Genomic DNA, 13,438 nt, shown 5'->3' on the forward strand with positions numbered 1-13,438 from the left:
AGATGACCTTGAAAATTCCCGCCAGTTGATTGGCACAGCTTTTCCGAACCCACTACGTACACCAAGGCCTGATGCCTTGCGAAGGTTCACCTTGAAAATAATTCTGATATCGGCCTTCGAGACAGATGGCAGTCACCGGGTGCTGCCGGGATTCGCATAGATGTAGTTTTATTCTTACTTTCAAAACGAATCAAAGACGTTGAGCTCATCTGGGAGTGAAGCATCACAGCTATTCATGATGTTAGGTTTCTCTTTTTACATAATGGCCTGAGCTGACGGGCACCCGATTCCGTCAAACCTCAATCGGAATTGTCTTTTTTCCCCATAAAATAACCTTCGACATGACGCAGGGTCTTGGCCTGAAATGTCGACTGTACCTCTTCCTAGAGATGCTGCCTGGCCTGCTGCGTTCACCAGCAACTTTGATGTGTGTTGCTTGAATTTCCAGCATCTGCAGAATTCCTGTTGTCTTCGACATGTCGTACCTGGATTTGTATAGTTCTGGGTCACCAGTCTTCAATGCCACCTCTCTAGCCCACAGTAGGCCACGAAATTCCTGGTTCATCCACGGCTTTTGCTTTAGGTATGTCTAGTATGTTCTCATATGCGCACACATATCCACACAGGTCTTGATGAAGTCGGTGACAACTGTGGCATATTCAGATTCGAAGATGAGTCCCTGAATATTGTCCTGGGTACAGAACCATTCTAACTATCCCATCCTTTGCCTTGGCTAATAAAGAGCATGTCCATTTTGAACCACCAGGTCCAACTGTCAAAATCCTGACTAAAATCCTTGTGGATAACGTTAAATAATCTATTCTCAAGGGCTACGAGTGACCACTGGGTCCTTTTATTCTTTCAGGTTGCTCGTCCTTATTATTTCGGAAGATTTCTTGGTTCCACACGTTTACCGTGAGCCCGACATTTTTCTTGGATTCTTCCTTTCCCATCCAGCATTACTTGAGTGTGATATAAAAGGCTTATTTTCCCCGATCCTTGATGAACAACGGCATAACATATGTGTTTAATTAGAAGTGGGGAAGCCTGTCTGTCAGGGAAGGTGACGTCAGGGGGCGGGGGGTGTTACTATTATCAACCTGCGGGGAAACAATGAAAGCGAAGCTTAGAGTTGGAGCAGTAGAATGAACGGTGGCGGCTTCAGTCGCTGATGTTGCGCAAAGGCATGATGAGGAGGAGAATCGGCGCTGCGGAGGACTGCGCCGATTCGGGAGCTGAGACCGGAGGGTGAGTGGGTAAATTTTTCGGCTCCTCTAGTTGGGCCCTTTGTGGTCGAAAGGTAACGGGCAAAGAAGCGGCTTGTTGCACTGTTTCCAGGCGGGGCACGACAGAGGGGGAGGGGTGCAACAATAATAAGGCTGCTGTCAATGTGGGAATAGTATAGCTGTAGAGGTTGCTCACTGTAATAGTCTTTGAACTCGCCTGCTTAAAACGCAAATATGTAAACGGAGATGGTAGGTTCCCTTCACAATTCATCCCGTCCCTTACACTGTCAACAAACTTTAAATTGCCTTCTGGGAGGTTGGGCCCGCAGTGAAGTGAACCGGAGATTGGGAAGATTAGAAAGAACGGTCCCTTTGAAAATGCTAAGTAAATACATGGTGTGTGTGCGCGTACAGGGGAAGGACCATTTTCTGGGAGAGGCTGATTTGCAGGAAGTTGCTTTCTTCAGGAAACTTCACACAATGAGCTTCACACAATGACAGTGTTTTGTCAGACGATTAACGTAAAGAATTACAATTTTCCACAAAATATGTAAGGGAGAAATCTTGGAACTTTTGTCTCTGACGTAATTTCGCCCCCCAGCAAAGGATAAAGCATTTCGGTATACGCTGGATACCGCAGTTTGACTTCACTCATTGTTCCCAACATGAGATGCCACAGTCTGAGCCAAATTGCAACTTGCATGGCGCGTCTCTCCCGAGGAGTATTACAGGAGATCAAATTTCGAACTTAATAACATTATCAACAAGAAGTCTTACATAATCGAGGAATCACCACGAGTGGTTTTATTTGCTGAGCAGTTACGGGGGGAAAAAACAGTGCTTTGGCATTGTGCGCAGAGTATGTTGGAAAGTTGCGGTCAGATAAGGTGAAAGCAGAACACGCACGCTGTTTGGAAATAATACTTTATCACGCGGTGTAAATAAAATTCTAAATCAAAATTCAGAACACAAAGTTAACAGTAGTTGTCCTGGTAACTCCTAAGAATTTACATCGCTTTTCCCCTACGGAGCTGGCCTCTTGGTTATTTATGCATGTTATCTCTACGCTAGGAAAACAGAATGTTCAAATTAAACATTAAATAAAGACATTCTTTACCGAATGAAATGAATTGCATGTTACCCTTTTTGGAGTCTAATATGCATAAATTATTGAATTTAACCAGACACGAAAACGTATATTTTTAATCTCCGATGAAACTTTTAACGTTTTTCTGCCATAGAAATTTGAATATTTAAATTTGCTCTATAACGTAGAATCAGTCATGTGATTACTTGAAAAACATTACGAGAAAGTAATTTCATATTTATTAATCAGAATTTTGTTAAATTAACTTGAAGGCTTTTTACTATATTCAAGGTGCATATTTAATTTATTCACAACGGGGAAGAAGTAAGATATTTCAACTCTGACCTTGATGGAGACGTTTGAATGTTCTTACTTGGTGCATCATTTTTTACATGTTTGTCTCTTTCCTCAATTCATTTTGCTGAAAGGGCAGCAGTTTTTTAAATTAGAATCTAAACTTTAAGTTGATTTTTTTTTTATAAACAAGAGAAATCTGCAGATGCTGGAAATCACGCGAAATGCTGGAGGAATTCAGCTGGCCAGGCAACAGCTCTGGAAAACAAAAGTACAGTGAATGTTTCAGACAGAGACCCTTCGGCAGGTGCTTTTTTACCCCATCGATGCTGCCTGGCCTGAGTTCCTCCAGCATTTTGCGTGTGTTACTTAATTTTTCAATCGTTTTTTCTTGCTGTAGGTTTTCAGTGAAGGCAAACTTTTAAAAGATGGTCATGGTGATTCACCACAGAAACTGGCTCTTTGGCCCACTGAATTCCGACCAGTCATCAACACCATCCATATTAATCCAATTCTGCACTAGATGCTCACCGGATTCTACCACAAGTGTCAGTTCGGTGGCCAATAAGATTAGTAAAATGATGCCTTTCAGGTATGAAAGTACACAGGGGTGTGCAGACTCCACGTGGACGACTAGAGTTAAACCTAGATCAATGCAGTCAGCATCTTTAATCATGGTGCTATATTAGTTTATAAGTATGAACTCTGGAATCCTTATTTTAAGAGTGAAGAAATTACACATAGATTACTCAGCAAAGTAATCAGGCACCCATTGGAGATGCCAGAAATCTATCAAGTTATGTCTGCTTCTGAGAAATAGAATTGTAAACATCCTTATTATTGACCCCACCATCCACACAAAATCAAAACTGGCTTGTAATCAAGCTCAAGGTGTAGAAAATAAGCCATTAATCCATTTATTGGTTTCCCTGTTAGTTGGTAAAGTCTATTATTTGTGCCAAAAACTGAAGATATTAGAAGATAATTTTCTTTCAATGGCAAAGTAAATAGAGGTTGTTATTGAATAAAACTGTCACATAGGTTGAGCAATCTTTATGACGAGGATTTCTGTTTCTTTTGTGCGTAGTGATTGCTACTGTTGAGTTTTGGTTTCAAAGGAACCCTGCCATGTCATTAAGCTGGCTGAGCAGTTCTCACAAAGCATAACTTTAATTAACTTTTTTAAAATAGATCGTATTGTGTGGTTTTAAAAAATATCATATAAACATATAAATGTTGAAGCTGAAAGGCAAAAAATACTACCCTTACATTTGAAATATTAGGAGTTTACTATTCAGATTAGTATGGGTGTGGTTGACTAGATATAGTTTTCTAAGTCGGACTAATAGCTTCATACCCCATTAAAACTTGAGCATATACAAATCGCAGCATAGAGAGTCACTGAATAGTGATAACAAATACTGATAATCAGCATGATAATGGCAAACTTTGAGGGAAAATGCTTTTAAAATTGTTACTTAATTGCGATCAGGTATATAAATCCATTACATGTTTGATTTAATAGAGAAATTCTAGTTTGCTAATTCTCTGGCCACTCTTTCAGAAAATGAAGAATGTAGGTAAAGACAGTCAGTTGTCTAGGTTAGTAATGCAAGTTCCTTTGATGCAGGAAAGTATCCAGCTCTGGTATTTTCCTTGTATGTCAACCATTTTAATTTTATTTCTCCTTTTGAAAGTAGTCATTGCTAATTAGGATTTTAAACTAAAGCATGGTTACTGATTACTATTGAAACATGCAGATCACTGCCCAAAGCAGTGTAATTTTAATGTCATTTGTAAATGGAGTTTATTTTGAAAACTTGTTGCAATTGGTTAAGAGATTGGCAGAATTATGGCAAATAAAGTCTTGTGCTATGTATCTGGAATGTTTCTAAAATCACTAAATAAACATTGTTGATGTCTTTAGTTCCATGTTGGTGCCAAGATGTTTGAAACAGTCATACTGAATTTGTTTATATTTCCCTCTTATTGGTGTATATTTTATGTTTTTTTTTGTATTGTGCATTATGTTGTTCTTAACTTTGCATTAATATCATTTCTTTGCAGATCTGATTCCAGCAGAATGTCTTCAAGTAGTAAGTACTAATTACATTAGTGACCATTGTATCACCATTTAGATCCTTGGGAAATGTTTAAAAGACAAAACTGTTGCTGATCAAATAAAGGGAAGGAAGTGCTTTGTATTGTAAAGTGTAAACCTATATAGATGCACTAAGACATGTGGATTGGGGTGGGGGTGATGGGTGAGATGCATATTTACAGAGACCTCAGTCTTCATAGTAACTTCCTTCTACCTATGTTGTACTATCAATGATGCCATTTCTAAATGGAAGATAGATGTCTTGATAGTTGTTCTAGTTGTACAAAGAAGATTTTATTTAATTACATGCTATTTTGGTGCAGCAGTTTTCTATTACTTTGAATATTGAACTTATCTCCTTAAAATCATCATGCTTAAATAGCCTGACAGAAGAAACAGCATTCTCATTTGTGGATGTTGCTATTCACTTCCATCAGCAATACAAAATCATCAATTAAGTCAATAGCTGCTGCCATTGGTAATGGAATCTTGCATATTATTTTAACCACCCCAAAATTTGGTTGATCAGTGAGAGATGTGGTGAGATGAGAGAGAAACCAAATAAATGTGCAACAATATTATTAATAAATTCAGTGAATTAATTGCCAGCATCAGGATTATCCATTATGTTCTACTCCAATGTTCGAGCAAGGACAGTGTGTTTTTTTGTTTTAAAGTCGGGTTGCTTTCAGTAATATAGCAGGTACACTTAACAAACCTGGTGGTGTAAAGCATTTTCTTGAATGATATCCAACAATTTTTGTCTGTGTAATTCCAAATACACCAATACCTTGCTGATGCTGAACATATACTAGAAACTCTCAAATTATAATGTTCTAGATTTAGACTGAGTTTCAGCATAAAGCCAAAAAACATTTGGAGTGTCTTTTGTGTCTGGCTTTTCCTCCCATACGTTACTATTTCTACTCTATTGAGTTTTAGGCTGTTTACTTCAGCTGCACAAATATACACCAGGGTCCCATTCTAATTTTGGTTGCAAGATCAATCAGAATTCTGTCAATCTTATTCCAACTGTCCTGAAGACCACTGTAACAAGCATAACTTCAGTGTAAAATATAGTGGAATGCTTGAATTTCTTTCCCCACTGGAATTAGTGAATCCTAAGGTATTTTCACTAAACATTATAGAATCATATGGTAGCGATTTTATTCTTCATATATCTAAGGTATATTCAGTGTTTTACAAAGTCAAAAGTGAAATAACAATAGAATGCACATAGGCATGGACTTCAACTATGGCATATGTGAGAAAACCGAAGACTTTAAAAGTGCTGAGTATGCTTTTTAACACCATTACAGTGGGAAACTAAGGCTTACACAAAAGTTCTGTGCAGATTAATTTATGTAGTATTGAGTAGTCATTGAGAATATACTGGATTCCAGGTATGAGTATCAGCTTTAAAGTATAATTATTTGACCATTGTACTGGCTGTTATTTTACTAATTCTTAACTAACATAATTATTCTCAAAGTAAGCAAAGTATTTCATATATGTAAATGGAACAGTGAGTAAAACCACATTAGATCTAATTGTCACATGAATGGATGAGAGTCCCAACATCTGTTTAGCTTGTCAAAGAAAATAGGCAATATAAATCAGAAGCTGCTGTATTACTTTTAATATATTGAAGGTAGTGCATCATGCCCCTCGAGCTAATTTTCAGTGTCAACCTCACCAATACTGAGAGCTAAAAGGATCACTAGGAGAAAAGATGAAATATATGCAAGAATCATTCAGACGAATACTTGATATCTCTTGGAAAGATGTAACAAAAGGTGAAAGTGGGTCAGTTATTGCACTTGGAGCATTTGCAAGAAAATGAAGAGAAACAACACATATTAATAATAAACTAAGTTTATACTGCACTGAGATTTCCTTGGGCTAAATGTCATTGAACCTTGTCTACTTGCAGATAAAGTTCATTCTTTTCTTCCAGTGCTTTAAGATTTTCTTGCACTTAAAATACTCTGGAAACTGCATATTTCTTATAAAATATGTGTGTGCTCTTAATCTGAAATATTTAATGGATTCTCACCTTTCCATAGGCAAAAATGGCTATTTCCAGCTTGAAAATATTCAACTACATTTTGCAAGCGTTTCTGTCTTAGAAAATGCTGAGTTGTTTGAACCATAAACTTGGAGGAACTCTTAATGCTGTGATGTCTGTGAGTCATTTCATTTGTCAAAGTTGCCTTTAGCTCCCATCCTCCTCCAGTGTAAACTAAACCACCAAAAATATTTCGGAAAATTAAATAACCACATTAGTCTGTGGCTTTCTGCCTGGAACGATAGCTTGGAATGGTAATGGAATCAGTTAGGTTTTTACCATCGTGAAGGAGAGTTGGAAATTTCTTGGAGAGTGCTTACTGATTAAAAGTAAAATAGTAATAATAATAGTTGCATTAGGCATTTAATAAATAGAGACTGGCAGAAATTCCAGTAATGAAAATTCATTGTGAACTGATATGTAGAATTTATGCTGATACACTGCCCTTCACAGACCATGAGGCTCTCAACACTTTCCAGTCTGCTTTATTGCAGTCCTGACCACACTGACACTGCAAATAGGAAGGTAGTTAATCTGGACAGTGCAGTGATTAAAGGGAAAAAAACTGCAACCTTAAAAGGCACAATTGAAGTGAAATCTATATACTTTCTTGCCAATGATTTTCCCCTTTAGTGCTGAAGACCCAGCCTTTTGCATTATAACCACAAAATTGTTTTCCCAGTTAATAGGCAAAAGTTATAAATTGCTGCTACCCTTAAATGGAAATGTCAGCTTTGTAAAGGTTCAGTATTCATGCACTGATACCACCTTTTTACCAAAGGTACTCTATGACAGATGTTATATAACATAGCATCATCTTTAGAAATGCAAGTTGAATTTTGCATATAATAGTATCCTGGTGTAAACTCCAAACCCTTCGCGAAAGCCTTGTTTGCAAGGAGTAGTCTGTAGATATTTTAAAGTCAACTCTTGCAGCATTTATGGGGGGAGAAAACAGACCTGTCTGTACATTAAGTCACCTACCCCACATGAGATTTAAAGATGAAAATTGTTGAGCAATTAGACTTCATCTTTGAATCCAATATAACCACAAGCGTAATGCCAGAGCACTGGAGAAAATGTAGATAAATATTTTCAAAAGGATAAACTCATCAAATGGAGGTTAATCAGTCTCGACTCCCTGGTAGGGAAACGTCTAGAATTGATCATCATGGACAATATTGGCATCAAATGTGTTGTTTCCTGTCAGTCTTTTGCCTACTATCATGCTCAGAAATTTATTCCAGTTCAGTAAGGAGAATTGAAGACCATTGTAGGAATAATACCAGGGATATCTGCATATGTGATGCCAAACTAGTGAAGCAGGATGACATTTGGCTAAACACCAAATCAAAAATTTCCTGTCACACCTCATCTAGTCATATACGACAAACATATAAAAGTGAAGATACTAGAATCAAAAACAAAAATGAAAGTACTCAGCCAGTTAAACAGCATCTCTGGAAACTTGCTTCAACTCTCAGCTTCTCAAATTATTCCTTTCCCCCACCATCCCCCTATCACTTAGATTCACCTATCACCCAACAATTCCAGCTCCTCCCCACCCTTTTATACTGACTCCTGCCTGCTTTCTTCCCCCGTCCTGATGTAGGGTCTCAGTCTGAAATGTCAACTGTTTCATTTCCGTCCATAGATTCTGCCTGACCTGCTGAGTTCCTCCAGCATTTTATATGTGTATCTCTATTTCTCATTTCTAATGAAGAGATTTTGACCTGAGATGTGATCTGGTTTCTCCTTCCACAGATGTTACTTGGCTAGCTATGAATCGTGCTAGACAGTTAGTGATTCAAGAAGGTGCCCACTTTTGATATTCTCATGTGGGATTTCAGATGGGTATTGGAAGGTTCTTTCCTGAAACAAAGGAAAATGGTGGTTGTCAGAGAACAGTCATCTCACTCCCAAAACATTACTCATCTTTAGTTGCTTCATCATAGACCTTTCTCTTGTAAGGTCAGAGTAGGGTGTTTGCTGACGATAGCATGATGTTTAATTCCTTTCAAGTATTTAAAGATGAGAATCATCAAATTTTGGGCAGATACAGCACAGGAACAGGCCCTTGAGTTAGTGCTGATTGAGCATTATTGCACTAATCCCATTTCATTCTTCCTGTGCTCCTTTAAATTTCCCCAGATTGTACTGCTCACTACACACTTCCACTTAAATTGATCAGTTAGTCTCCCAATCCATTCATCTTTTGGTTGTGGGGAGAAACTGGCGCACCACATAGTCTCGGAATGATAATGCAGACTCCACACTGAAAGCACTGTAGTTGAAGAATGAAACTAGGTAACTGGATCTTGTGAAGGTGCAGTATCACCTTGACTCAACTGCAGTTAAGGTGAAATATGATTGGACAGATAGGTAGCTTGAGTTGGAGGATTATAGAGGCTTCGTCTACCATTTACAATGTTTTGTTTTTTGGCTGCCTCTGTGACTCAGACTGCATAATAAAAAGTTCAAGGGTCCAATTTAATGTCAGTGAAATGTATACAATATACATCCTGGAATACTTTTTCTTCACAACCATCCCCAAAAACAGAAAAGTGCCCCAAAGAATGAACGACAGTTAAACGTGAGAACCCCAAAGTCCCTCCCCAGTTCCCTCTTCCCGTGTGTAAATGGCAGCAAGCAACAATCCCCCCTCCCCCCACCAGCAAAAAAAAATGTGTCGGTACTGTCACCGAGCCCAAGCGTGTGCTAAGCAATAGCAACTACCCAAAGGCTTCTCATTTCATCCGACATTCGACAAACCACAGGTTCTCTCACTCCCTGGCAAGGGAGAGGGAGGTGTCCCCCATTTTCACAGTGAGTGGGAGACATAACAACAACCCACTGGTTTATGATGTTAAAAGTCTGTTCCGTCGCTTTTTTCAAGCTCTGTGTCTAAAGATCGCAAAGATCTTGGGTCTTCGGGCCCACAGCACAAGATTTTCCGGCCTCTCTGACGACACACATATCTCCTACTGTAACACTGACCCTCGATCCGCCTGTCTCCAGAGCCCCGAGAACTTAGGCTTCCAAACACGAGCGAGACTCTCAGGCCAAACCCTTGGCGTGTCAAATGATGGCCGGTCGTGGAACCCCAAGAACAGGTCCCATTCCCGCAAAGAACCGAAGCCTGCGTGTAAATCCAGGTCAGGGTTTATAAAAAGAACCTTGAAAGGGAAAAATAAAGATATTATTAAATAAAGATGGAAATAGAGCTGTTTCTGAAGATGCGAGCAAAGGAGTTGCTGTTAGGTGCCATTAACCCTCCTAAGCTCCGTCTTCTATGTCCTTTTTATGGAAGCAGCACCTTTTTTCATACCTTGCTCTAAAAGCAAACCCCTTATTCCCACTGCAAGTATAAAGGATTTTGTAGTTCTATGGCATAGAAACAGGCCCTTCAGCTCGACCTGTCCATGCCAACCAAGATGGCCCAAGCAAGCTTGTCCCATTTGCCAGTATTTGGCCCATAATTTCTAAACATCTCCTGTCCATAAAATGGATCCAGAGGAATTGTTTGAGAAAAGCACAAAATTTTTAAAAGACAATGTGGCAGGTATTTTTTTTTGTACCTGCCTCAACCACATCATCTGGGAGTTCATTCCACATACATATGTATTTACAGATATTGCCCCCCAATTCCTATTAAATTTTTTCCCTCTTTCCTATATACAGTATCTATGTGCTCTAGTTCTAGATTCCCCAACCCTGGAGGGGAAAAGGCCAAGTGCATTTGTGCTGCCTCTGCCCCCCAATGATTTTATACATTTCCATCAGGTCACGTCTGTCTCCAGTGTTGCAAGAAAGAAATATCTAGCCTGTTCAACTCTCCTTATAACTTAGTCCTCAAATTCTGACAAAGTCCTTGTAATTCTTTCCAGTTAAATAACGTAATTTCTAAAGCAGGATAAACAAATCTGAACACATTTCTCCAAGTGTGGTCTCACTAGTGTCCTGTGCAAGTGCACCATGACCTCTCAACTTTTACACTCAGTGCCCTGACTTTGGAAGGCCAATCACCCTGTTTGCTTGCCTGTATCTTCACATTCAGGGAACCATGTACAATACATATACTCAAAGCCCCTTCTGTTCTGCACCACTCCCCAGGGCTCTGTCATTCACTGTGAAAGACTTATTCACCTCTGATTATATTTTTCTTTTGCACTGCCTTGTTTTGTGCAGATTTGTTTTACTATCCTGTATAATTTATATCCTGTGTTCTGAGCCTATGCCTGTTATTCTTTCTCCCCCCCCCCCACCCCCCCACACCTTCCAGTTGATCACTTGGTGCTAGGACTGGTCTGATGCAGTGTGTGAATTTGTCACAGTAAGATTGGTGCAAAGCCAGAGTCATAATGAATTGTATGCAAACTGCACCTTTACATTCCTAGGAAAGCTGGTTTGCAATGTAAAGGATATACTTTGTGTCTGTTGACTAGAGGTGGCCTGTAATTATGAGCAGAACCTAACTACTTAACCAAGCCTGTGACAGGCCTGACCATATGTGTTAAGTTATAAGGTTTACATTTTATACTTACTCCCAGAACCTTTACTGAGTTTTTTAGAATTCTCTCATTCTTTTGCAGTCAAGTACCAAACGTTATTTACTATTGACTTTTCAAGGTTAGTCATATTTAGAACATCATATGACTAAGTACACGGAATATCTGAAAATTGACTGTAGTTATATCTAAAGGAGAAACTCAAAGAAAAAAAGGAATTTGACTTAATTATTCAAAGGAAATAGTTGATCAAACAATACATACAAAATGCCAGAGGAACTCAGCAGGTTAAGCAGCCTCAGTGGAGAGGAATAAACAGCCAATATTTCAAGCCAAGACCCATCATCAGGGCTGGAAAGGAAGGGGAAAGACACCAAGATAAATAGGGGGGGCGGCGGTGTACAAGCTAGGTGATAAGTGAAACCATGTTGGGTGGGTAGGGAGAAGGTGGGTGGGGGAAGGAGGGATGAAGTGAAAAGCTGGTAGGTGTTTTATAGAAGTGGTAAAGGGCCAAAGAAGGAATCTGATAGGAGAGAACAGTGGAGCTTGGGAGAAAGGGAGGGAGGTGATGGACAGGTGAGGAGAAAAGAGGTAAAGGGAGAGCCAGAATGGGGAATGGAAAGACAGAGGGGATAGGGAGAAATTACTGCAGTTAGAGAAATTAATGTTCATGCTATCAAGATGGAGATGTAATATGCAGTTGATCAATCATTTGAAGGTGAATTCTAAGAAGAAAGTTGCATGGATCTCATAAAGGGGTATTTTGTTGTGGCAATTTTCAAGCATTTCCGATGGGTTGTTTTCCTTCTCCCTTTAAAATCAGGATTAAATTTGAATTATTTTGGAAATTTACTTTGAGCTAGCAATTAGTCAGGATTTCTTGATTGCTACTGCTGTAATGCAGTAAGTATTTTCAAAGACCTTATCAGGCAGCAGCAGAGAAGGCATTACCCCAGCTTCATACTGGGTTACATATCAAAGACTTGCAGTGCAAAAACTTTGTGAAAGTATTTGTTTCTTCAGGAAACATGCTATCTAAAAATGTTCAAGATCAATCATTGTTTTCACTGAGGCAGTGAGATGGAAGTAATTTTACACGTGACCATTTTTTATTAAAGGGATTTCACTGATGGAGCAAAACATTTGTTTTTCAAGCCTCCAGTACTCATTTGAAATATAGGTTCCATTAACAGTGTTTAAAATTGAGGTAAGAAGATTTTTTTAACTGCCATAAAACATGTCTCAATTAGAAAGCTTTATAGCTCAAAATTAGATATGGCAGATAATGAATTCTGATTACTAATTACAATTACATATTTTCCAATTATAAAGAGAAGCTATAATTCTGTGCTGATTTAAGAGCAAACATTTTAGGAGGCATTCCTACATTATGTCAAGAGTTAAAAAATTATATTTTATGATAGTACGTCTGTCTTATATAGTACCATCTACTCCACAAGATAAATAATAAATTATAGACTAATTTTCAATAAAAGCAACCCATATAGAGCTCTAACTGTTGTTATTTTATAAGCTACATAATTTAATATATTCTTAATGAAGTTGAGTTATTACAATAATGCTGGAAAAGGTGCAGTTCTCTGCCACCTTCCTCCAGGCCATATGTAGCTATAGTTTCGCACAAATATTTTGTTCTGGACCCGGCTTCATTAAGATAGATTTTGCTTGTTTAGTTGTTCATTTTTTTCTTATGCCCTGATAAAGTCAATCTTCTGGAATTTGTTGTGTATGCAGTATAATGCCATGGCCAGAAGATTTGCTCAACTAGTTAATTACTTTTAGCAGACTGAATTAAAGCTGGCTGTCTCCATTAGCAAATTTAAACTTTTACTTATGAGGTGTAATTGGCTCCAGATTAACCCTGAACTGAATAATTTCCTCAGTTACCTATTCATAAAGGCAGGAATGTTAAAAGGGGAAATGTATTACTGGGCACAGTCAAATAATAGTCTCATGCTGAAAGTCAATAAAGTCTAATAACCCTGTTTTCTTCTTTCCTTATTTTCAAAATGTTCATTGAAGAGATTTTAATGAAAAAAATTGCATGACGAAAGTGAATGTGTATCCCTGAGCAATATTGGGAAAATAATAGGAAAAAAACAAGGATTGAGTTTAAACTGAAGTGTTGTAGAG

General features: G+C 38.4%; 1 protein-coding gene across 6 annotated transcripts in view; it reads left to right on the forward strand.

The window, feature by feature from the left end:
• Positions 1 to 13,438, forward strand: part of LOC140196373 (protein FAM124B) — a 38,525-nt gene that overhangs the window by 11,267 nt on the left and 13,820 nt on the right. For 3 of the 6 annotated variants that reach the window (XM_072255465.1, XM_072255466.1, XM_072255469.1), the window contains exons 3-4: positions 3,008 to 3,199; positions 4,675 to 4,703. In XM_072255465.1, the coding sequence (XP_072111566.1) occupies positions 3,036 to 3,199; positions 4,675 to 4,703 (193 nt within the window). In that variant the 5' untranslated portion in view covers positions 3,008 to 3,035. Of the gene's footprint in view, positions 1 to 1,112; positions 1,249 to 3,007; positions 3,200 to 4,674; positions 4,704 to 13,438 lie in introns of those variants that run through there. The other 3 variants (XM_072255468.1, XM_072255470.1, XM_072255471.1) reach the window with 3 other exon arrangements.

This window comes from Mobula birostris, chromosome 4 (genome assembly GCF_030028105.1).
Source record: "Mobula birostris isolate sMobBir1 chromosome 4, sMobBir1.hap1, whole genome shotgun sequence".
Lineage (NCBI taxonomy): Eukaryota > Metazoa > Chordata > Chondrichthyes > Myliobatiformes > Myliobatidae > Mobula > Mobula birostris.